The 24,743-nt window shown below is 48.3% G+C and overlaps 1 protein-coding gene across 4 annotated transcripts in view; it reads right to left on the reverse strand.

Moving 5' to 3' along the window:
* INPP5D (inositol polyphosphate-5-phosphatase D) overlaps positions 1-24,743 on the reverse strand; it is a 62,442-nt gene that overhangs the window by 11,516 nt on the left and 26,183 nt on the right. For all 4 annotated transcript variants that reach the window (XM_076341693.1, XM_076341692.1, XM_076341691.1 and 1 more), the window contains exons 3-15: positions 21,356-21,506; positions 19,077-19,248; positions 17,660-17,800; positions 12,450-12,537; positions 11,617-11,697; positions 11,370-11,441; positions 10,972-11,095; positions 9,741-9,847; positions 9,100-9,202; positions 8,191-8,387; positions 7,244-7,361; positions 6,638-6,734; positions 645-783 (exon numbers count right to left, since the gene is read on the reverse strand). In XM_076341693.1, the coding sequence (XP_076197808.1) occupies positions 645-783; positions 6,638-6,734; positions 7,244-7,361; positions 8,191-8,387; positions 9,100-9,202; positions 9,741-9,847; positions 10,972-11,095; positions 11,370-11,441; positions 11,617-11,697; positions 12,450-12,537; positions 17,660-17,800; positions 19,077-19,248; positions 21,356-21,506 (1,590 nt within the window). The remainder of the gene's footprint in view (positions 1-644; positions 784-6,637; positions 6,735-7,243; positions 7,362-8,190; positions 8,388-9,099; positions 9,203-9,740; positions 9,848-10,971; positions 11,096-11,369; positions 11,442-11,616; positions 11,698-12,449; positions 12,538-17,659; positions 17,801-19,076; positions 19,249-21,355; positions 21,507-24,743) is intronic.

Below are 24,743 nucleotides of genomic sequence, written 5' to 3' on the forward strand. Positions count from 1 at the left end.
TTCTTATAAATACTCCCTTCACTGGTAAGCGGGCAAGTGCTTCTGAACTGTTTCACAGAGCTGTACCCCCTGTCACTTCCTCACCTTTCCCTTCACTGAAAGGCCCCAGTCTTTGCTGTTGTGGCTGAACATTTGTCTATCAAAACAGGCATCGAAATGCCCATACATCCCCTATACAAGCATACACACATGCACACACACAACCAGATGCACATCAACACCAGGCTTGCTGTCTCCCGCCTACTGAAACCTATCCAGTATTTATTATGGCTTGCCTGTTTCTGAAGGCGTGTTCTGAGCCATTAAAAGCTAACCAAATAGAGCAGAAAGGCAATCTCTGGATCAAGCTGTTCAGGGACAGATGCTCGCTCACAGTGGGAGGAGAGCTGGGAGGTTTGGGGAAGCGATGCTGCCTGGAGCAGCAAAGTGTGCCAGACAGCATTCCTGGCGTGCCCCGGGCCCATTAATCCTTAGAGAGGGCAAAGGGGATTTCCTTACTCTCCCTCAATTGGCGTCGCACTCGTGCCCTGGGGATCCCTTCTGCCTCCCCTCTTTCTGCCATCTTGCCCTAAATTAGAAAAAGATAGCGCTTCTATAGCAACACAGTATTTTGTCTCTCCAGGGATTCACACAGAGTCCCTAACCGTTGGGGGCTGTTCCACGCGGTAGTTCAAGTCTCCCAGCCAGAAAAGATGAGTAAAGCGATGAGTGATGTTAAACGGACTCAGTTTCTTATCTCCCAGTGTCAGGAAGCGCAGGATGTTCATGTAGTTCTGGTTGCGTCTGTCAAGACAAGAAACATCTGCCTGACATTCTAATTGCTATGCAATTTCTAAATGCTTGGGCTGGCAGAGACTGCCGTTTTACTGGGCAGGAACCGATCTGGCTCAACACCTAGAGAAGAGCAGATCAGAAGCAGAGAACTTGCCACCCCTGCCTTGCACTGCACCTCAGCAGACAGGCCCAGGTAACGTGCTCAGTGTCTCCTGGTGAGCCAACCTACTTCATGCAACCAGTAACGCAGCACAGCTGTCATGCTGCAACTTCTATTGTGTGTGGCCTGGGGAGCTGGGGGGCAGGAGGACAGCCAGCCTGTTGTGAGGAAGGGGCAGTGGCATTTACAAGCAGCTCTGGCCTGCTCTACCTTGGGCGTCAGACTGTTTCCACCTGAATTGAAAGGCTGGAAAGCTGTCCTAAAGCCACTTTTGTTGCCTCCTGGGGCTGTGCTTTTCTGAGCTGCATGTCCTAGAAACCCAGCATTAGATTGTTGCCTTCAGATTTCAGCAGCAAACACATAACTAGAGGCGAGGCGATCAGCTCCCATGCAGGTGCGTCCCGCAGCGGAGCGGCGGATTGCGGCGTGCAGGGGCAGGGGGTTTCCTGAGCCGGTGAAACCTCAGGGGAGCGCAGGGACCTGCCGGGAGTGGGCAGCTCTCACGAGGGCGGCTGACAAGGCGTGGGTGGGGCCAGGAGTGATGGCTGCCATCCCCCACTCCCACAGAGGGCAGCCCCAGGGAGTGCTGCGAACAGGAGCGCTGCCAACAGGATGGGCAAACAGGGCGTGGCGCGTCAGCTAGAGCATGGCGCGTCAGTTTGCACGGCAGTTTGTGCGGGAGGGCGCCTCTTGGAAGGAGGGGCATTCCACGGGCCGAGTGGGAGACTTGAAGTACACATAACCCAGCAACCAGGCACTGTTCTGTGACCATCGGCAAAGGCCAAGGGTACTCATCCTACCTGACCCTCAAGGCAGAATGGTGGGCACTCGTCTGAGAACAAAGGCCGCAGCTCCAGTTGGGGGGTCTCCACCATCTACCCCAGCGGTGGCCGATGCCTCCACCCAGACGGAGCTGCTGAAGGGAGAGGCTGCAGTGCAGACCTCAGACTTGCAGGAAGTGCCTAGACCTTTCTCATGGGGCAGGGACAGGCAGCAGACCTGCCTGCAAAAGGTGTGCCCAGGTGGAGGACCTCCTGCAGCAGGTGGCTGAGCTGCAGGAGTCAGTGAGAAGGCTGCATAGCATCAGGGAGGCAGAGGAGGAGTTAGATAGCTGCTTCCAAGCGCAGTCTGCAGCGGACCCACAGCCCATGGCCAAACAGCCAAAAACTCCCCCACCGGCACACACAGAAGGGAGGGGGGACAATAATGCAGAAGAATGGACGGTTGCAATGGCAGGGACCAGCAGGAGGAAGAGACTTCCCCCAAAGCCTGGGGTGCCCTTGCAGAACTGCTTCACTGCTCTGCAGACTGAAAAGGAAAGACCCACCACATCAGGAGAGGTGCTGGAGCTGAGTAATGCAGCCCGATCTGTCCCCCATATAACAACCAATGCAACTAAGAAAAGGCAACGGGTGATAGTAGTAGGCAACTCTGTTCTGAGAGGTACGGAGGCACCCATTTGCTGACCGGACGTACTCTCCAGAGAGGTGTGCTGCTTACCGGGGGCTCGCATCAGGGATGTCACCGAGAGGCTACCAAGCCTCATACAATCCACTATTATCCGCTGCTGTTGTTTCATGTGGGCACCAGTCATACAGCCAGGAGCAGTCTGAGGACTATCAAGAAGACCTACAGAGCCCTGGGAGTGGTGGTAAGGGACTCAGGAGCACAGGTAGTTTTTTCGTCAGTCCTCCTGGTCAAAGGGAAGGGTTTTGAAAGGGCCAGTCGAATCTGGCGAGTCAAGAAACGGTTAGAGGACTGGTGCCACAGCCAGCGGTTTGGCTACTTAGACCATGGGACTCGCTTTGAGAAACCTGGTCTGCTAGGGGCTGATGGGGTCCATCTGTCAGAGAAGGGGAAGAGCATCTTCGGTCATAGGCTTGCCAAGCTGGTGAAGAGGGCTTTAGACTAGAGATGCCGGGGGAGGGGAACCTCAACCCATCCCACTCCTACCAGTTTTGATGCCACTGCCAGCAATAGATGCCCAGAGCCTGGAGAAGGAACACAGGTCAGCAGGAGAATGCCTGAAGAGCAGCATGAAGGAACTCCAGCCAGTAAGACAGCTTCACTGGGGGCCCAACTTAAATGCCTCCATGCAAACGCACGTAGCATGGGGAATAAACAAGAGGAGTTAGACGTGCACACGCCTGCAGGGCTACGACCTTATTGGCATCATGGAGACGTGGTGGGATGGCCCCTTATGACTGGAGTGTTGGAATGGAAGGATATATGGAGTGCACGGAGCTCTGCCTGGGGATAGATGAGGAGCCGACCGAGAGCTTATGGGTCAGGATTAAAGGGAGGGCAGGGACAGGTGACATTACGGTGGGGGTCTGCTACAGGCCACCTGGCCAGGAAGACAGAGTGGATGAGGCCCTCTATAGACAGATAGGAGCAGCCTCATGCTCACAGGCCCTGGTCCTCATGGGAGACTTCAACCACCCCAACATCTGTTGGAGGGACAACACAGCAGGGCATAAGCAATCCGGGAGGTTCCTGGAATGCATCAATGATAACTTCCTTCTCCAAGTGGTAGAGGAGCCAACGAGGAGAGGTGCTATGCTGGATCTTGTTCTCACCAACAAGGAGGGGCTGGTGGGGAATGTGAAGCTCAAGGGCAGCCTGGGCTGCAGCAACCATGAAATGGTGGAGTTCAAGATCCTTAGGGCACCGAGGAGGGCGCACAGCAAGCTCACTACCCTGGACTTCAGGAGAGCAGACTTTGGCCTCTTCAGGGATCTGCTTGGCAGAGTGCCATGGGACAAAGCCCTGGAGGGAAGAGGGGCCCAAGAAAGCTGGTTAATATTCTAGGATCACCTCCTCCAAGCTCAGGAGCGATGCATCCCAACGAAGAGGAAGTCTGGCAAAAACACCAGGAGGCCTGCATGGACGAACAAGGAGCTCCTGGACAAACTCCAACACAAAAAGGAAGCCTACAGAGGGTGGAAGCAAGGACAGGTAGCCTGGGAGGAATACAGAGAAATTGTCCGAGCAGCCAGGGATCAGGTTAGGAAAGCTAAAGCCCTGATAGAACTAAATCTGGCCAGGGACGTCAAGGGCAACAAGAAAAGCTTCTATAGGTATGTCAGGGATAAAAGGAAGACAAGGGAAAACGTGGGCCCTCTCCACAACAAAATGGGAGACCTGGTTACCCGGGACACGGAGAAGGCGGAGGTACTCAATCACTTTTTTGACTCAGTCTTCACCGGCAAGTGCTCAAGCTGCACTGCCCAAGCCGCAGAAGGCAAAGGCAGGGACTGGGAGAATGAAGAGCCACCCACTGTAGGAGAAGATCAGGTTCGAGACCATCTAAGGCACCTGAAGGTACACAAGTCCATGGGACCTGATGAGATCCATCCACGGGTCCCGAAGGAACTGGCGGATGAAGTTGCTAAGCCACTATCCATCATATTTGAGAAGTCGTGGCAGTCCAGTGGAGTTCCCACTGACTGGAAAAGGGGAAACATAAACCCCACTTTTAAAAAGGGAAAAAAGGAAGACCCGGGGAACTACAGGCCAGTCAGCCTCACATCTGTGCCTGGGAAGATCAAGGAGCAGATCCTCCTGAAAGCTATGCTAAGGCACATGGAGGACAGGGAGGTGACTCAAGACAGCCAGCATGGCTTCAACAAGGGCAGGTCCTGCCTGAGCAACCTAGTGGCCTTCTATGATGGAGTGACTACATCAGTGGACAAGGGAAGAGCTATGGATGTCATCTATCTGAACCTCTGTAAGGCCTTTGACACGGTCCCCCACAACATCCTTCTCTCTAAACTGGAAAGGTATGGATTTGATGGGTGGACTGCCCGGTGGGTGAGGAATTGGTTAGATGATTGCATCCAGAGGGTAGTGGTCAACGGCTCAATGTCCAGATGGAGATTGGTGACGAGTGGCGTCCCGCGGGGGTCCATATTGGGACCGGTACTGTTTAGTATCTTCATCAATGACATAGACAGTGGGATAAAGTGCACCCTCAGCAAGTTTGCGGATGACACCAAGCTGAGTGGTGCGGTCGACACGCCAGAGGGACGGGATGCCATCCAGAGGGACCTGGACAAGCTCGAGAAGTGGGCCTGCGTGAACCTCATGAGGTTCAACAAGGCCAAGTGCAGGGTCCTGCACCTGGGTCGGGGCAACCCCCGGTATCAATACAGGCTGGGGGATGAAGGGATTGAGAGCAGCCCTGCTGAGAAGGACTTGGGGGTACTGGTGGATGAAAAGCTGCACATGAGCCAGCAATGTGCGCTCGCAGCCCAGAAGGCCAATCGTAACCTGGGCTGCATCAAAAGAAGCATGGCCAGCAGGTTGAGGGAGGTCATTCTGCCCCTCTACTCTGGTGAGACCCCACCTGGAGTACTGCGTCCAGCTCTGGAGTCCTAGCATAAGAAAGACATGGACCTGTTGGAGCGGGTCCAGAAGAGGGCCACGAAAATGATCAGAGGGATGGAACACCTCTGCTATGAAGAAAGGCTGAGAGCGTTGGAGTTATTCAGCCTGGAGAGGAGAAGGCTTTGGGGAGACCTTATTGCAGCCTTTCAATACTTAAAAGGGGCTTATAAGAAAGATGGGGACAAACTTTTTAGCAGGGCCTGTTGTGACAGAACAAGGGGGAATGGCTTTAAACTAAAGGGGAGTAGATTTAGACTAGATAGAAGGAAGAAATTTTTTACGCTGAGGGTGGTGAAGCACTGGAACAGGTTGCCCAGAGAGGTTGTAGATGCCCCATCCCTGGCAACATTCAAGGTCAGGTTGGACGGGGCTCTGAGCAACCTGATCTAGTTGAATATGTCCCTGCCCATGGCAGGGGTGTTGGACTAGATGATGTTTAGAGGTCCCTTCCAACCCAAACTATTCTATGATTCTAACTAGATTTTGGCAGCTATTCCAGGCCCTGGGGAACCCTTCCATAGAAGTTAACTCCATCAGTGGCAAAGACCCTGTGCAGAAATCCCACACCATCTGTTTTCTGGGTCCTGGACTGGGAAAGATGGCAAAGCCAACCTCTTCATTTCAAGTCCTCTTTGCTTTCTCCTTTCAACTGCTCCAGCTCCTCCCAGCGTGGGCACAGATCTCCCACCCACATTGGGATCTTTGCCTTCCAGTCCTGTGCTGCACAGAACCTGCCTAGACCATGGAAACTCATTTCACAGCTGGGTATAGAGAATTAGCCACTGTGGAGATATTTCTGTGCTACACGCTTCCCTCTTGCTATTCCTGACAGCATGCTCTGCCTAGCAGGATCTTTCTCAGCTGTGCCCCAGGGCGCACCACAGCTCCCATGCTTGCAGCACTGCCTACAGTGAGGAGGCAGACAGTCCCCTTCAGCACATTATTCTGGGATGGGAAAAGCCTTCCCACATCTCTCCAAAACACTGTAGATCAGGGAACTGTTTTCCTTATGTACTGGGCTTGCATGACAGGTCACGCAAGTGTTGTGCAAGAGCTTTATACTTGGTTCTGAAATAATTTTGCTGTTCATTTCACCTGCACCTATGTGGTATGGCCATATAGCAGAAGTCCCTCATTTAAATGGTGACACAGTGGGCAGGGTCTTTAGCACAGGTTGCCCTCCCAGGAGACATTTAACAAATTTTTATGGTCAGGAAAACATGCTTGTGACTGGAGGGCCTTCCTTCCAAGCATGGCCCAGAGAATTTCACCCTGGGTCAACATCCATTTTTGAGAGGGGAGGATGTATCTTACCTGTGTTTCTTTTCACTTCCTGAAGTCAAATGGCTGTTAACAAACCCAAAGGAGGTTCCATTAAACATGAATGACACCCCCACAGCTCCTTTATTACCTGGAAAAGATAAGCCAAAAACGTCAAGAAATTGATCGACCTCCAGACTGAGTCTAGCAAAGATAATAAAGCACCTAGCACATCTTAAGTGAAGTGGAGGATGGAGAAGAGAAATAAGTTGACTTAATCAGCACAGAAAGAATTAATACATACAGCACAGATTGTGGTAACAAATTTGCTAAGGATGCTAAAAAAAATTAGTTGAAGGGAAAGAAGTGCAATTTCCTCGTGAAACCCAAGAAAGAGCAATCCAATAGCCAGTCAAAGGTGTTTGCTGGGAATATAAAAATATATATATATATATGCGCTAAGTATACACACAAATAGATTTCCTCCCTTACAGGGTAAGATATAATCAGTGCTAGTGGGATATAACTTCAGTAACACTAGTATCACATAAATGTAGTCAAAGGAGTCTTGTGGAGAAAGAACTGTTCCATTTCAAGGGCAGTATTGGCACAGACTGAACAGATCTCAGTCCTTTGGACAAGACCAGGTCTGTTCCTCACCCAGTGTGTTTGCGATGCCTGTCTTCACGTTGTCTGTGCAGATGTGGCTGATCCGGTTCTCATGTTCTGGCTTGGCCAGTACAACAATCCTGATGTTCCAGAGGGTATGGATTGCTATCTGCAGGGATGGGAAGGTTAGAGGTTATATTTCTGCATGTACCTGCGAACCGCGCTGTAGCTGCAGTCTTCCTGACTCCTTCTGTAGTACTTCTCCTACACAAATTTTCTTGCTGTGCTCAGGATCTGCTTTCAGTCATTTTAATCAAAGGTGGGAGGAAGGACCTAGCTATTTTCTAGTGCTATTTTCTAGTTAATCATTGGATTGCCTTGCTTGCACAAAATCACCATAAGAGTCCCAATCACCAATCATAAGTTTCCCAATCACCATAAGAGTCTTAAGTCCTGCTCTCCTGTGGCCTTCCAGATATGCTTAGATTTGTTTCTTGACATCACTGAAACTCAGGAATGTCCAAACCTGGTCTTAATAAGGTTCAGTTTCTTTTATGATTGTGCCTGTGTGCTATTACATCCTATTTTGAAAGGGCAATAGCCTAGGGTGAGATCTAGGCTACAGCTGGCTGAGAAAGTTTTACAGTCTCCTCCTTTATGAAGGTCAAAATATCACCACCACTTGACTCAGGTGGTCAGCATCTGCCCTTTGCTCCCAGGCTGGCAGGCAGAGGAGCTTCATGGCAGGGTCCCTGCTTTGGCAGTGGGGGTCACTGTCCATAGCAATATGCCCACCTAGCCAGCTCCAGGGGAAGATCTCATGGAGTCCACAGACAGATTCAGTTCAGTCTCCCTCATCCAAATGCAATGACAATAAAGGGAGGGAAGGGGAGGAAGTGTAGGCAAAATGCCACTTATTCCTCTGTCTCCTTTATCTGCACAACATGTACTCTCCTCATATGCCTGAGTTATGTGCAATAGCTGCAATAACCCCTCACCACTTTGAAGCTGATACTGGTGATTTCCTGCAGGGATTGCCTCAGGGTCTCCAGCCATTCCTTCTCTCCTTGGGGATCCTCCTGGGTGCCAATCACATATATGTCATGAGGAATGTAGTCAGCAGTGTCATCACGGGTCTTCCCCTGTCCCTTTGAGAGAAACCAGGAGGTGATCTTCTTTGGGGGTGGTGCAGCACCTTTTATTAACAAATCAAACACCAAAGTAAGTCAGGGTGTGTATGAACAGAAATAATAGGCTTCACATTCACTCTGTCCCATATCAGTTTCATATCAGCCAGGGCACACTATTCTAAGATGACAAAGATGTTAACCCCACCTGACTCACTGATGAAGGAGTGACTCTGCTTTGACCATCCTCCTCTGTTTCATTAGCTTACCAAGGTCAAGGCTAGCCAAGTGTAAAGGTAGGGAGCTGTATTCATGGCCTGCCACTGCCTTTACCTTACCCCTTAAGTATGACTGAGCACGGACAGCTCACCTTACAGCAGTTGAACCAGGCTTTTCTCCCAAAATGGAAAAAACAACCCTTGTCAGGTTCAGAAGCAGCTGACGTGCAGTTATTGGAATTGCTCCTGCCCTTTCTGCAAGGTGGAAGATAGCGTACACTGCTGCACCAGCTTTGTGCCAGCCACAATTCCCTATTGTTGGAGGAATCCTTCAGTACCCATCAGGGCCAACTTTATGGTCCTTTGACTGGAACCATGAAAAGTGTCAAACAGCATGCAAGAATAAGCCTAGAGATCAGCTCTTCCCCTGTCCCACTGGAAGACAACCCTGGTGTACAGATCTGCTAAAGAACACATACAGTGTCTGGAGCTCATCATGGCAGGTGAGCACACATTTTGGCAAGTGTCTGAAGGAACGCCCATGTCAGAAGGGAGCCCATACCCATATTCCAGGTCCCAATGAAGATGGTGATCATATCAGGCTCTGGTTGCTCCGAGTGTTTATTCTTCATCTGCTGCAGAAGTTGGCAGAACCCTTCTCTCTTCTAGACAGGGACGAGCAGAGACAATTAATGAGATGCTTAACTCCTCCAACACAACCTCTTGAAAAACTAGCTGAACCAGGAAATTCCCAGCATATTTGAAGGGCAGATTAGCTCTCCACTATCCTGAAACCTTCAAAGAGGCTGTCTTTCCTGTGGTACTTTCTTAGGCACTTAGCTTGTGCATTACTTTAACAAGTGCTGAGCTGGTCAGAAGAAAGCCTAGACTTCCGTCTTGTTTGTCTATATGAACCTTTTTGTAGCTACCATGGCACGACTCCTTGCCTCTTCTCACTGCTTGCTGACACTGTTCTCCTGCCTCAGTGACAGCACCTAGGTATGTTTGCCCTCTCCAGTTTCTCCCTTTACACAGTACACTTGTTCATTTTCTGGATGTTTCCAGAACAAAGGAGGAATTTCATTTTTGCAAAGCCAACCACCGTCCTTCAACAGTTCCTCTTTCTGCCAAGGAATGCCCCTTGTACCACTCCCACCCAGGTACCTGCTCCAGGCTGGCAGGAAGGAAACACTGTGTATGTACCTTGGAATCAGAAAAAACATATTCCTTCCGCTGCGTTTTTTCTTTTTCTGTTTCCAGCACAATCACCAATTTGTTAGGGACCTTCTGGGACTTGATAAGCTGCAAGACTAAACAGAGACTGGGTGTCATGAGCTGCAGTCACTGAAACTAGAATCCCACCAAAACTAACAGGACCCTGCTCGCAGGCTCAGGACTTAACACGGTCTTTTATGTCTGAGGCTCACTTTGCCCCGCATAACTACATTTTAATGTTGCTTAATCCTGTTCCCTATAGGAATAGATTTGGACTCTGAAGTGAAGAGGACCCCCAAAACTCATTCTGCCTGGAGCTCTTGTCCATAGCAAGCCCTGCAGTCTGAAGTGAAGCCTTGGCTTCCTGCAGGCAATCTCTCTGTATCCTGAGCCAGCCTACATATATTCCTTCCCCATCTGTGAAAGAGGAGGTAAAACCTCATTTGGTGGTAAAGGTGATTCCTCCCCATCTAAAATAGCAGCTAAGTAATTACGAACACCAGCTGGAGAAAGCCATACATGAAAGCTAATCTTTTCAATCACTGCCAGCAACAGGTTGATTTTCTAGCAGGAGAGAGCCCAAGGGCATTTACTCTCTGATAAATCCTACCCTGTTTGGCTCAATCTCAGTGAGCTGCCTGTCCAGAAACACAATAGAAAAAAAGGGAAGTTGTTTGAATTGGGCTTTCACAGACCAAACTGGCATTGCTCATCAGTAAAGATATTGATTCACATACAAAAAAAAAAAAAAAAAAAAAATCAAGGGGAAATTCACTGAAAAATGTTACTGAAACTGAGTATCTGGCTTTCTACCATCAAAAATCATCACAGAAGTCAATATGTTCCTGCAGAATGTTTTTTTTCCAGTGATATTGCTTTTCAGTAGAAAACGTGTTTATTGCAACCAGCTCTATGGGGAATATTCTGTCAAAACCTGCTCCCTTGCAGTCCTGCTACCACTGTCTTCATTTAGACCAGGAGGCCAGGTCTAAAACAATCTGTGAAAGTTGGTTACCCCAGTAATGACTCCCTGCTCTCTGCAGGCCACTTTGGGGATAGGCAGTCTAGACTGACTGGAGCCTTGCACAACACCCAAGACCTAGCAGAAATATCTGCACTCTGGGCCAAACCTTGCCCTCAGTGGGGCCAAAGGGAACCCCTCCCCACCATCCAAGGGACCGAGAGTCTAGTCCAGCATTTGTGACCTTAAGCATCTTACTTTTCTTGTGGGTATAAAACTTGTCTTCTGGACCATCCTTAGCTCTCTTGATAATCAGTTTTCCCATTTCCACATCAACCTTGAGATGTATTTTTGAGAAAATTCCTAGGGAGTCAGCTTTCACCTATTGGAAGACAGAGAGATTTTTCATAAGCTATCTTCTACACTTCAGTCACGTGTATTACAAATGCAACACTTGCCTAAATTCATGGACATATCGTCGTTATGCCAATCCCACTAGACATCTCTTAAGCATTTGGATGGTGCTAAACAACATCCAGGAATAGCTGTTATCTCTGTGGCGGCATACCAAAGTTCCCAGGAGCTGAGATACTGACATAAATCTGCATTACTGTCCTTCCACATTGTGATCAGCGTTGTTAAAGAAGTACATTTACCTCAAAAGTGACAGGGGGGATAAGGGAGCGTCGGTGTGTTGAATCAGGACCTTCAATCAACAGTGTTTTCACCTGTAAAAGAATTTGTGTACCAAATTGCATTTGGTATTCTGCACTACATTGAGAGTAACTAAGTCAGAGAAAAGAAATTTTACTGTAGCAGAGGATTGCACTGATGATGAACAAGAAGCATAACTAGAGGCAAAAGATGACACGAAGATAATATAAAATAGCTTTAGAACTCTACCTTTTCTTCAATGGAAGACAGCAAAGAAATCAGCTGATTGAGTTTCAATACAATATTGACTGGACTAGCTTCACCGAGCATCTGATAACCGCAACATAGAAACAAAGAGAGAGAGATGCGTAATTACCAAACCCACAGGGCATGGTCTGGAAGCACAGCAGTCTTGCCCCAGGAACACCTCGCACACAGAGCAAGGAGCAGCACTTGTGCCTCTGCCGCTCTAATCCATAACAGGCAGCACAAGAGCACAGAGCTGGCTGAACATGCAGAAGTATGGGAGGGTGGAAGGAAAAATTTGCAAACCCTGTGCTTAGGTTAGAGGCAGTTGGGCATGCAAGGGAGTCAGCTTGCTGCTGGGGGACAGGTTTGTATGACCAGGTCCAGGGCTCAACATACAGAAGTCCTGGACTTTTGCTTTTCTGGGCTACTGGCAGGGCGAGGAAGGTCATGGGACTTAAGTGGGCTGGGGGAAGGAAGGATTTGGCAGTGAAACATCCTGGAGTGAAGTTTATGGAAAGAGAAGTGCAGTCCTAGCCTACAGGCTGAGGGAGGATGGGGAGGTGGAAGTCCTCAGGCAGTTCGCTGCACTTTCCTCTGAGGCAGGAAGGGAGAGCAGGCAGAGTGGACTATGGGATAAATGAAACTGTGGGGATATAACTCACTGTGTGCCCTCTGCACTGCAGCCAGAAAGAGGCTAGAGAGAACAGAAGTGGTAACTGATCACCTGAATCCCACCAGTCATTGCTGTGCAACCAGAACCCTTCCCTCCCCCTGTGCTGACAGCCACCCGCACTCCTCTCTCTTCTCCTTTTCCCACCTTCCAGCCGACTTACTTGTGAGCGCTGATGGATACCAGGGTGCAGCTGCTGCTCAAACACCTTCTGGATGGATTCCAGAGATGGGAGAGTCCTAGAGGCTTCACTGGGAACAGAGACATGGCAGAGTTCTAAGGCTGCAGTCGGGTCCCTGGGTAGGTTAGCACTTGGTCTCTTTGGACAAAGCCATGCAGCAGAGACTACAAGCACACATTCACACTAGGCCTGCGCTCGCCATATGTCATGCTCTTGTCCTCTGCTGCTTACTGCCCTCTGAGTTGGTGGGATGGGTGAGGAGAGCATTTCTCAGCTGCCTTAGTGACACTGCCAACAAAGGCAACTTAGAGTTAGGCAGCTGACTTTGCCTTGCAATGGCTGAGGCATGGGCATACTGGCTGTTCCTTGGGTTTTGCTTTGGAGGTGGTAACTTCTTAAATCTTCCTAGAAAGATGTCCCAGTCTGGGCCAAACCAGAGAACACTGTGTAAAACCAGCGTCCACCCAACTATGCCAACTCATAGATCAAAGCACACTCAAAAATCTCAAAGCCCTGCGAAGTTTGGTGCCTGTGAATGCCCCAGCGGCAGGAGCAGCTTGGTTTTGCATAGTCCGTGCACAGCTGCTGAGGCTGACACAGGATGCTGGGGACACTGGGCAAAAAGGAAACTAATTTTCAAATTTTTCAGCTCACATGACAAGAGAGGCCAGGCGTGGCGAGGGGGTGAAAGAGCCAGCCTTTAATCTCTTGAACGGGAACCATTCGTGGGTTACAATGAGATTCCTTCAGCATTTCCCAATTACATTCCACAGGATGCTCATTTGTCAAAACGCTGTTGTATGAATTTGGCACAGAAGCCGTGCTCCGATAATGACAAGGCTTATCATGGAAAGAGCAGCCAGGGAGCGCAGGTCAAAAGGAAGGTGATGGTGGGGAGCAGTGCTAGGATGCTTGTATTGTGCCTAGTCAACAGTGGATATTAATGATTTCCCTCACTTTCCTAAGTCTGAATGGACCGGATTTTACTCCCTGTTTGTTGGGGAAAGTGCTCCAAAGTGAAAGTATGCCTGTCTGAAGGTTAGATATTTGTCTAGGTGCTGAACCATGGATGATTAATTGTCTAAATTAAGCACTCATGTTTGAAATTTCAGTCTGAAAGACTTGCCATGGAGCATACAGAAGTACAAGAAGTACAGCTTTGGATCACCTAGGGCCAGTGTCACTGCAAATGGCTGTGGCCCCAAACCCAAGGCTCCCATTGATTTCTGCAGCCATGGAGTCAGGCCCCAGGAGGCTGCAGGCAGTTACAGGAACATTGGGTGAAGTTCAGTTTGAAAAGAATGAAAGGATATTTACTGTGACCAAGAGTGCAGGACATGTAGGCCATCTCTCGAAAACACAGAGCAACAGCTGCTTGAAGCAGTTCAGAAATGATTTCTCATGGGAAAACTGCCCTCTGTTTACTGTACAATGCAATGTGTAGCATGCATGTCAGGATGGGGGAAGAGCATCTGCAAGTGTTCAAACTCAACAAAACCACAAAGTGGTTTTAATTGCACTTATAACTCCTTTTGTTTTCTTCTCTTGATAGTATAAAGGAAATACATGTAGTCATCTTCATTGAAGTGTCAGAAACCCGTGTATCCACATACGAATGCACAAGTGCTGGTATCACAAGTGCTTGAAAAGCTGCCTTAAAAAGCTCCATATGGAAATTATCCAGTGAGGGAGAATAAAGAAGAGCATGCAGAGCAGTGATTGATGACCAAATGACGGCTTCAGATAGGAGCAGGCTGAACAGGCCACTGTTAGCGTTTTTCACTTAAAGCTGGTAGGGAACTCTGAACAAAGTCCACTCGTATGGGTAGTCCCCACTCTTTGCTGCACCAGCACCAAGCTCTCCATGAGTCAGCTTTCCAGCCCCTGGAGGATTCCCCTGACTAAGGAAATCCTTGTACGCAATTTATTTTAGCACTGAATGCTTCACAAAAGTACCCATCAGCCTTCCAAGTCTCTGTTTTGTTTCATTTTAAGTATATGAGCTGCCAGGGTGAACAGCCCTTCCTAAGAGTGGTGGCCCGTTTGTCCCCTGGGCTGTGATAAGAAGATGTGCCATTGCTGTCCTGACCCCCTTGGCCACAGCTATACCCTTAGAAGGTAGTAGCAGCTTCCAACAGAGTTAAAACCAGCTTCCAATGTCTCTAATGCACACTGGGGTCTGGTCCTTGCTGAATTAATCAGGGATCAGTGGTGAGGAGGGTGAGGGGAAGAGATCACAAACTCTGCACTCGCAGTCTGCTGTGGCCCAGCTGTGCTTGAGCTCCTTGGTCAGAAATGGGTCCTGCACCTGTCCATGGATAATACATGAACTGCAAAAGGCACAGACTGTTCACAAACAGTTGGCCCAACTCCCAACCCCATAGTTGACTATAAGCTCTTTTCTTCTCCTAATCACTGAGCAGCTCCAGTATGCATCCCCTCTACCTTGCTAACATTGGCAGTCAGTGCTTACCCACAACCCAGTATCAAAACACAGAAGTGAGTCAGCCAAAGGGCATCAGGATGCTAATTTTTCACAGTGACGGCAGTGTGTCTGAGAGTGACCCTGAAAGATGGCACAGCTGGGCTATGGGAGGTTGGAAGAAGCCAGAATACAGCATTGCAAAAAACCTCAGATTCACAGCAAATCAGTGTGGCTCACTAAGAGCTGGGGTCAGCCTAGCCACAGCGAGTGTCTGCCTGCACATTTGTAACCCTCGGCAGTGCCAGGAAATTCAAAGGAGCTTCAACTCCAGTGAAAGAGCTCAAGCTGTGCCAATTAACATTTCTTCTTGTTGTTTGTTTGTTTTTTTAACCTATTCTCAAATACTGTGAAAATAATGAAATTGAACATTATTAAGAAAAAGAGGGGACAGCCATTGAGAAGCAGCCTAGGAATTACCTGTACATTCAGCTGGAATCCCTGCACAGCTGAAGAAAGCTGAAGTAAATAAAAACTAAATTTAGGTAATGCCACTGATTAAATTTGAATTCAGAAGTCTGATAAAGGAAGTAAGCTAAAACCCCAGACAGCCTTGGAGATTAAGACTGCAGAAAACAATAAGTTACCCAAGCATCTATTAGCCAGCTGAAGGTAAGCAAATAGTTTGGCCGTATGGTAGAGATTCATGGGACAATCTGAACAGAGGGGGAGAGGTTCCTCAGAGAGATCTGACTGGGACTGAAAACAGCCTGCAGTTCTGGACCTTCATGAAAAAAATTGAGAAGGCAGCTCTGTCTAACTGAGATAATGCAAGTATGGGGAGGAAATGCTGGGGAAGGGGCGGGGGGGAACTGCATGAGGACATAGATTTCCATAGCTACATGCAGCCACCAGGACAGAGAGCAGGCAGCTTGCCCTTTGCTGTGTTTGGGGTGGTGCAGTGCCCCTGTGCTCAGCAGGCTTCCACCAGCAGAACTCACCCAGCTCTGTTCTAGGATGACGCTTTGCAAAGTCCAGTCACCAAAAAAACCTACAAAAAATCTGGAAATGTAAGAGGTGTCCTGACACTTGAGAGGATTGTGGAGCTGTTGCATCTCGTTTCTTGCCATCCCATGTACATTTATGAGGAGTAGGGTTGTGAAACCCAGATAAGGTGAAGTAGAATAAGAAGTTGGAAACAGAAAAAGCCAGCCATCATCAGAACAGCAGTACTGGAGGTATTTTAGTAACACAAAACTCTCACTTGTGATTTCATTAGATTTTAGTTTCCATTGTTCAGGTTTATTCTTAGCTAGCCACCTGGGTCTCCCCCTCTGTGGGCGTAGAGAAGCAAAACCCTCAAGCAGGGTGCAGAAGGGCAGCTCTTTGCACAACCTGTCCTCAGTCCTGCCAGGGGCTTGTCTGTGGGTGGCTGGCTTCTGGCAGAAGGAGCAGAGCTGCATATTCCTCCCCTTTGCCTGGTAAAACGTGCACAGTTCCCACCGCTTCAGGGGAGTAATCATGGTCCCAAACAGCTGAGCACTTCACTCACTCCCTGCCTTCCTTCCATGTGTTAAAGCCAAGCAAATCAGCAGTATCCACCCCTCATTTTAGCCCTTTCTTCAGCCTTGGTGAGCTCTAGGAGAACAAGATCAGGCCAGTAGCACTATCAGCCTCACTTCTAAATACACTGGAGAGAAAGGTATTCCAAGCCACAGATACAAGTGTGGAAGTATGTGCCCTCCTCCATAGAGTGCTCCAAGATCTCTGCAGAAGTGTGGACTAATCTCCTCATTTGCTTACAAGCAGCAAGGGGGGAAATCACATCCTTCCACCAGAGAAAGAGGGAGCTCTGCAAGGTTTTAGTTCCCTATCGGAGTTTTCCTGTTTGGGACCTGGAAGGTCTATAAATAGGAAAGGTAAAATTTGTAGTCTAGGCTTGTTTCTCTTTCCAGTTGAGCTGGACTTCACTGATATCAGTGGAATCACTCCAGGTTCACAGTGCATTAGTAGGAAGAAAAATCATAGAATCATAGAATAGTTTGGGTTGGAAGGGACCTCTAAAGGTCATCTAGTCCAACCCCCCTGCCGTGGGCAGGGACATCTTCAACTAAATCAGGTTGCTCAGAGCCCTGTCCAACCTGACCTTGAACGTTTCCAGGGATGGGGCATCCACCACCTCTCTGGGCAACCTCTTCCAGTGTTTCACCACCCTCTCTGTAAAAAATTTCTTCCTTATATCTAGTCTAAATCTACCCCCCTTTAGTTTAAAGCCATTCCCCCTTGTCCTGTCGCAACAGGCCCTGCTAAAAAGTTTGCCCCCATCTTTTTTATAGGCCCCCTTTAAGTACTGATAGGCTGATCAGCGTTTAAATCAGTGTTTAAAACATAGCTATACACCAATATGTGCTTGTTTCCATAAACGATTTGTGCTTGACAATTCTGTGGGTGTCATTTATGCATTACCAAATTATGCAGTTAATCAGTGCACTTTTTGTTTTGTTTCTTTCTAAACAAAGCATAAAAAAAAAATACTCCACTGACTGAAACCGCCTACAGGGAAACTTCACTGTCAGAGCTATGTCTTTTATATAGATTTCACATCTTTGGACCAGAATCACAGGTCATGAGATCTAAATATAATGTTTTTGAGGGTAAGCCAATTTCCTATGCCAGAAATGCAGGTTCTGGACGCATGCACGTGGAACCTACATTAGACCACAGTGTTACAGCATTATACTCTGATCTCTGAAAACCAGCCTCTAGTTACCTGAAGAGTCCTTTGCAAAGAAGCGTAAGTAGTTTCTTCAGTTGAGGAAGATTGCTTGAGCCAGTCTGCACCATCTCAAAGTCACTGATGATGTGAACTCGCAGGTAATCCTGAATGAGTTTAAGATGCTCATCGGAGACACTGTGAAAGAAACAGACAGGTCAAAAGCCAGCTGTTCTCTCTGCTCCCAAATATCAGGCAGCTTTATTATTTTTCTAAAACTTCCACTGCCAGCACAGACAGATGGGGGGCAGTTTGTCTTGGATTTCAGTGTAAATATGCAGTTCTCAGAACTGGACCATGGATCCCCCACCGCACTGCTGACACCTTCTCCTCTTCCTTCTTCCTCACCCCAAATCCTCTCCTCCATGACCGCTGAGCTACCGTGCCAAGGGAAGTCTTGTGATGCCTGGCTTTGCCAAAGCCATGGTGGGATCACTAGCCTTGGCAGGTAAAGCCAGGCTGCTGTGAGGTTGCTAATAGTCAGCAGCTCAGGGGCTCTGGGGAGATGAAGACTCCCTTTCACCTCACCAAACCCCACTTTGAAGGTTTTATTCCAAACAATCCAAAACAGTCTTAGCGGGGCTGAGACCACAGAGCTGTACGGGATGCTCCCCTCCTCCTTGTCTCTGTGGTTCCTGGAGTCCAGCACCACAAGGAAGGATGAACCAGGCAGACTGTATGTGCTGTCTTGTGCCCCAACAAATGCAGAAAGTCCCAGCAGGCTGCTTAGCAGATGAAATGGTGCAGGCAGCTGAACAAAACTGGGTTTCTCCCAGTCAGCCAGCTGCTACCGGGCCACCACAACAGGACCTGTGCTGCCACGCATGACCACTGTTTGCTCACAGCCTGCCACTGTCCTGCCAACAGGCATGCCTTTTGATTTTATTTTTATTTTATTTTTAAACTTTGCAGATCTGGTCGTTAAATGTCATGCAGCTTCCTCTAAGGCTTCAGTGCATGTCCAGATTTGACACAGCTAGCACGTGGGACAATGTGAGTCACACCTGTAGCTGGAGTAAATCACCAAGTATGAGTACCTGGAAATCCACACACAAGTTTATTCTTTTTGAGGACTGACTGGTGCTTTCTGATACAATCTGTAGGTTAGGCACACGGCTAATACACCAAGTTCTCTCAGATATTACCATCCTTTATATTAGAAAACTATACCTCAGTGGAGAAAGTCTATTGGTGATTTTAATACTTCAGAAAAATATTTTTTTCTAGATGACAGCTGGACTCTAAAAAGTAGCCAACACACTGTAGATCTGATTCTGTTCTTCATTTGGTAGTATAAATGAGGGGTAGCTTTGCTGAATCAAATAGGTCCTCAGCTGTCCCAAACAGAGGGGCCCAGAAAGCGCAGAGCTGGGCTGAAGGCTGATTCTGCAGCCCTGTGACTTGCCATCCTCACCTGCTTGTGTCCTGGTACTGCAGTCGCTGGAGTAGTGTCTCAGAAAGGGACAGTTTATTAACATCTGCCACCCTGGAGTTTTCAGGGAGAGAAGATACCTCCTTTGTCTCGCTGCTCGGCAATGCCATGAGGATGTTGCGTGGGGGCAGGATAGGAGGCGTGGGTACCAGGTCTGGCAAGGAGGAAGGGAAAGGCACAGTCATCCCAGCATGGCAATTTGACCTCCTCCCCCTCACCCACAGGCAGGGCAGAGTCTGCACCATAGTGGCAGTCACTACAGAAACCATCCCTTCTGAAGGGCCTCTGATTTCAGAGCTGGAACGCTCAAGGCTTGATACTGGCCCAGCCCTGTTCTCAGGGATGTCAGTGGTGTGAGACCAGTGGGCTGAGCTGCCAGGCTTGGACCTCACGTGCAGGCAGCGTATGCCTCTGCCTGGCAGTGTAATCTCATCTGAGTCAGTTTGACTGTCCCATCTGCACAGCAGCTATGAAGGTTAATTAGTTACTTTGAATATAACGCTTAGAGAACATAGCTGTACCTCATCCCTATCATTAGCATTATCATGGAGATCTGCTACTGGGGAAGAATGGATGGAGGGGCATGATGGAAAGAGCACCAGAAGCTGCTAGTGGAAAGAAGTGAACAGCTAAAGTAAGCAAACACAGATGGAGAAAATAGACCCCATAATCCAATTCAGAGGGCTGAGTATCCGGCCTTGTCTTGTGGGCATCAAGTTGGAAGCACAAAGGGTTTTCCTGTTCTGTCATCCTGCTGCTCAGCATACCCCTCTCTCCTGGGAAAAGAGTGGGTTCATCTCCATTTACCCCAACCACAGTTGCCTTTCTTTTCATACCAATTGCTCTGACACTTTGTTACACCTGTCATACGTAGCTGGTTGAGTTGTGAGGTTTTGTTTGGTTATTTCCGAATGGTGGAATTTTCATTACAAAAAGATACCCAAAACTGATCCATTGCTCCTGGGCAGAAGCTGTGACTCACAGAGCCACCGCAGCACTGAGCAATGGCACAGTTGGGTGGTGCATCTGCAGGGTATCTGGCTGCTCATCTTCCACCTCTGCAATTCTATGTGTAAGATGGCCAGACATCTATAGGCCCTACATGGCTCCAGCACGATGGCATCGAAGTGCCTTAACAAAATTAAATTCTGTACATGAACAGCCCACCCCCAGTGCTAATATCTCTTCATCTAAAGGCTCTTAGTCTTGGCTAGAACTTCATTCCCTGCTGCTTGCCTCTCTGTGTATTATTTTTGCTGTAGTTCCCTCCCCCGCCCTGAGAGCTGGAGACTCAGTGCAGCTGGCCAAAAAACAGGAACATCTTCCCTGAGCAGCTTTGCAAAATTTTGTTCTGTTTCTTCATGAGAATTGCACACCAAAATCTTCCAGCTCCTATTAGAGATCCATTAGATTGCATAAATGTACACAGGCACATCAATCTGCTTTAGTGCACACGCCTGTCTGTCTGTCACAGGACTATGTCCTTCAGACAAGTTTTATTGTAATGCTCGTAATTTCCAGACAAACGTCAGAAAGGACAGGAAGGATGGCTCTGTGGGCATGACCTTCCCCTGGGATTCAGGAGAACAATGACAGATCCAAGGAAAAATCCAAGGAACAATCCAAGACCAATGAGTGTCAGGAACCCACAGTGACATTTCATATAAAATAGCTGGGATGATGCCAGTCACACCTCTTCATCATACATCTGCCTCTATGCATAGAGTTAGACTGTCTGCCACTGCAGGATCTGTGCCCTCTGGTTATGACTGTTAGAAACATCCTCTAGATCACAGCAGATAAGGGGGCCTGAGTTTCAGATGACCCAAGACCCACAGAAGCTGCAGGTGCGTGGCACTGCAGAGAGCTGTGCTCCAAGTCTCTAGGGGAGCATCTCTGCTGCTGAGACAGTGGCCCTACAGATGCAGTGCAGGGAGAGGTGTGCAGAGACATGGCTGGACATAAACAGCTTGAGCCCAGATGAAGGACAACAGATTAGTCAGCCCTGCACCTGATACAATATAATTCTGCAGAGTGTCTCAATATATTCCCTCAGGTGAGCTAAACTGATGCTCCAGATGCAGTACCACCCCAGAGCCATGAGGACTCACTGCCTCAAGGTCTTGCCAGCTCAGGTCTCTCTATGCCCTGCTCCATTTTATTGCATGACATGCTCTAATCCCCCTGCCTGCACTGCATATCTCCAGTCCAGAGTAAGTGTCAAGGGTCTGCATCACCAAGTCACATCATGGGTTTCTTACCAGCATCCTCCTCTGGTTCATCTGCAGCCTCCTCCTCTTCCCGCGGCACTGGATATTTGAGGTGCCATACCAGACCCATGTTCTCCTTCTTGTAAAATTCTATCAGTTCCTCCAAGTTCTCAAAATACTTCACGGGAACACCCTCTGATGCCTGAAACAAAGCACAGAGGCTGTCACGGTCTGGGATTTCCTACCACAGAAACACTGCTCCTCACAGAAGGAAAACACAGTCAGAGAGAGAGAAAAACCCACTACTGCTGTCCAGAGAAAGCCAGCCCAGCTCTCACTGCCCATCTGACCACAGGCTCTGTGCAGAACAACTCCTGCAGTACAAACAGAAACAGATACGCACACACGTTCCAGCCAGTGTCAGCAAAAATGGCAACCTCAAAGATTCACTGAAGCCAAATGGAAGAGCTCTCTCATTTGATTCAGTGTGCTTGGCTTCAAAGAAAAGGAAGACTTTAAAAACAAAGAATTCTCCTGGATTAATTTTTGCATTCCCTCTTTTACTGAGCACAAAACCCCTGGACTATGTTATATTTTCTGGTATCCAGGAAGAATTTTTCTGTGAAATTGCAAGATAAACATGTCTAAATCTAGACGTTAGCATCGCTTCCAGGATTCAAAGGCTCAGAACTAGATTCAAATGAAACAAGCTAGCAAGGTACTGTCATGTGAAAAAACGCTCAGATGAAGATTTAGAAAGCTGAGGCTCAGAACACAGCTAGGACTGTGAATGTATCAGGCATGACACTGAGCTTGCCAGCTGAATTTTAACTGTGACTAAACCTGTTTCTAGCACAGCCCTGGCCACTAATCTCAGGAAATGGATACTTGCAGAGGGCAAACACAGCGATAAGGTTTTAGAGGTCTTCAGAGGCAAAGCTTCAGAGCAATTATATCTACACATCAGCATGAATGGTAAATCTGCTGGATTCACCAGGCAGGAACAGCTGCACCCCTGCAGTTCTGCCCCATTGCTTCAACCAAGGGCCCTACCAAGGACAGAGAAATTATTTGTCATGGCTCAGCACAGACCTCCTGACCAAAAGAGCGAGCTCTGCAGTTCCTCCAGAACTGCGCTTAAGTACCATCCAAACCCAAGGCAACAGCAACATGTAACAGAAGCTCTGATCACTCTTCACGAGCAGTGCTTTTCCTGGCAGGGTGCTCTCTTTCTGGATGAGAGGTTTTCCCAGAGAAACCAACCCAAGAAGGTCCTGTTTACACATGCAGCAAAACATCAAGGAGCAGGGGCAGAACAGTGCAGAGTAGATGTTTTCCAGCCCCACAAGACTGCTCTTTTAAGTCAAGAACAACAACACTGGGAACTGTTCACATCTGGGGATACAACAGCAGTAGGCAATCAAAAGAAAGACCTGATCACCCTAATGGCAGGCTTGACTTGTGCTATTTTACATGCATAAAGCTAGATTTTGCACAGGAAACATGGTTAGTTAATAACAAATTAAAGCTTTGCCTCCAATTTGAAATAACTTGTTACGCAGCCACATTTCAGACATTCTGCCTCTGACTAACAGGCAGGACGTTTTAATTTCTTTTTGGATTGCAATTATTGGCTGTAAAAATTAACACACACGAAGTTTTAATACAAGTTTGAACAAGCTTATTTACCTGCCATATGTGTTTGCCCAGTTCTTATTATCTGTGAACTTCTTTTGTTTAAAAGGCAAATGTAGCAAACCCAAGAGATTAAACAGGAGAAATGCTAGCATAAACCACAGCGAGCAGAACACAGAAAACTGTCTTCAGTGAGTCCTAGCAGCAATAAAATTTCTTTTTAATTTTCCTGAAGAATAAAATCTCAGGCCAGAAATTAGGACAGTGCTTTCAATACTGAACCACATTTGAAGCCTTCAGTGCCCTCAGGCCTGCCATCAAAGATATCTTTCATTTTTAAATACACCTGCATGTCTTTAAAGGCACAGCAAGACACATTTTCATAACAAATATGTATGATGTTTCTGAGAGCTCTGCCTGTACAGCCTCCTTTTCTGTCTCCCAGGTGTTCCTGCATTTATCAAGATTTATTATTCTCGTACACTGGAAAACGTCGCATTCAGCATGAAGGTGATGCTTGGGCAAACACTGGATTATATTTTTGTGAGGCAAGAGGTGTTGAAACAAATCACTAGTTAATACTTCACAGGAATCATAGAATCATTAAGGTTGGAAAAGACCTCTAAGATCATTGAGTCCAACCGTCAACCCAACACCAACGTGCCCACTTAAACCATGTCCCTAAGCGCCTCATCTACACATCTTTTAAATACTTCCGGGGATGGGGACTCAACCACTTCCCTGGGCAGCCTCTTCCAATGTTGAACCACTCTTTCAGTAAAGAAATTTTTCCTCATGTCCAATCTAAACCTCCCCTGGCGCAACTTGAGGCCATTTCCTCTTGTCCTATCGCTTGTTACTTGGGAGAAGAGACTGACACTCACCTCGCTACAACCTCCTTTCACATAGTTGTAGAGAGCGATAAGGGATAAGGCCTCCCCTGAGCCTCCTTTTCTCCAGGCTGAACAACAACCCCAGTTCCCTCAGCCACTCCTCATAAGACTTGTTCTCCAGACCCTTCACCAGCTTCGTTGCCCTTCTCTGGACATGCTCCAGCACCTCAACATCCTTCTTGTAGTGAGGGGCCCAAAACTGAACACAGTATTCGAGGTGCGGCCTCACCAGTGCCGAGTACAGGGGCACAATCACTTCCCTACTCCTGCTGGCCACACTATTGCTGATGCAGGCCAGGATGCCATTGGCCTTCTTGGCCGCCTGGGCACACTGCCGGCTCATGTTCAGCTGGCTGTCGACCAACACCCCCAGGTCCTTTTCCGACAGGCAGCTTTCCAGCCACTCTTCCCCAAGCCTGTAGCGCTGCATGGGGTTGTTGTGGCCGAAGTGCAGGACCCGGCACTTGGCCTTGTTGAACCTCATACAGCTGGCCTCGGCCCATCGATCCAGCCTGTCCAGGTCCCTCTGCAGAGCCTTCCTACCCTCGAGCAGATCAACACTCCCACCCAACTTGGTGTCGTCTGCAAACTTACTGAGGGAGCACTTGATCCCCTCATCCAGATCATCGATAAAGATATTGAACAAGACTGGCTCCAAAACTGAGCCCTGGGGAACACCGCTTGTGACCGGCCGCCAACTGGATTTAACTCCATTCACCACAACTCTCTGGGCCCGGCTGTCCAGCCAGTTTTTTACCCAGTGAAGAGTACACCTGTCTAAGCCGTGAGCCGCCAGCTTCTCTAGGAGAATGCTGTGGGAGACAGTGTCAAAGGCCTTACTGAAGTCCAGGTAGACCACATCCACAGCCTTTCCCTCATCCACTAGGCGGGTCACCTGGTCATAGAAGGAG

The sequence above is a fragment of the Aptenodytes patagonicus genome, chromosome 6 (assembly GCF_965638725.1).
Source record: "Aptenodytes patagonicus chromosome 6, bAptPat1.pri.cur, whole genome shotgun sequence".
Classification (NCBI taxonomy): domain Eukaryota; kingdom Metazoa; phylum Chordata; class Aves; order Sphenisciformes; family Spheniscidae; genus Aptenodytes; species Aptenodytes patagonicus.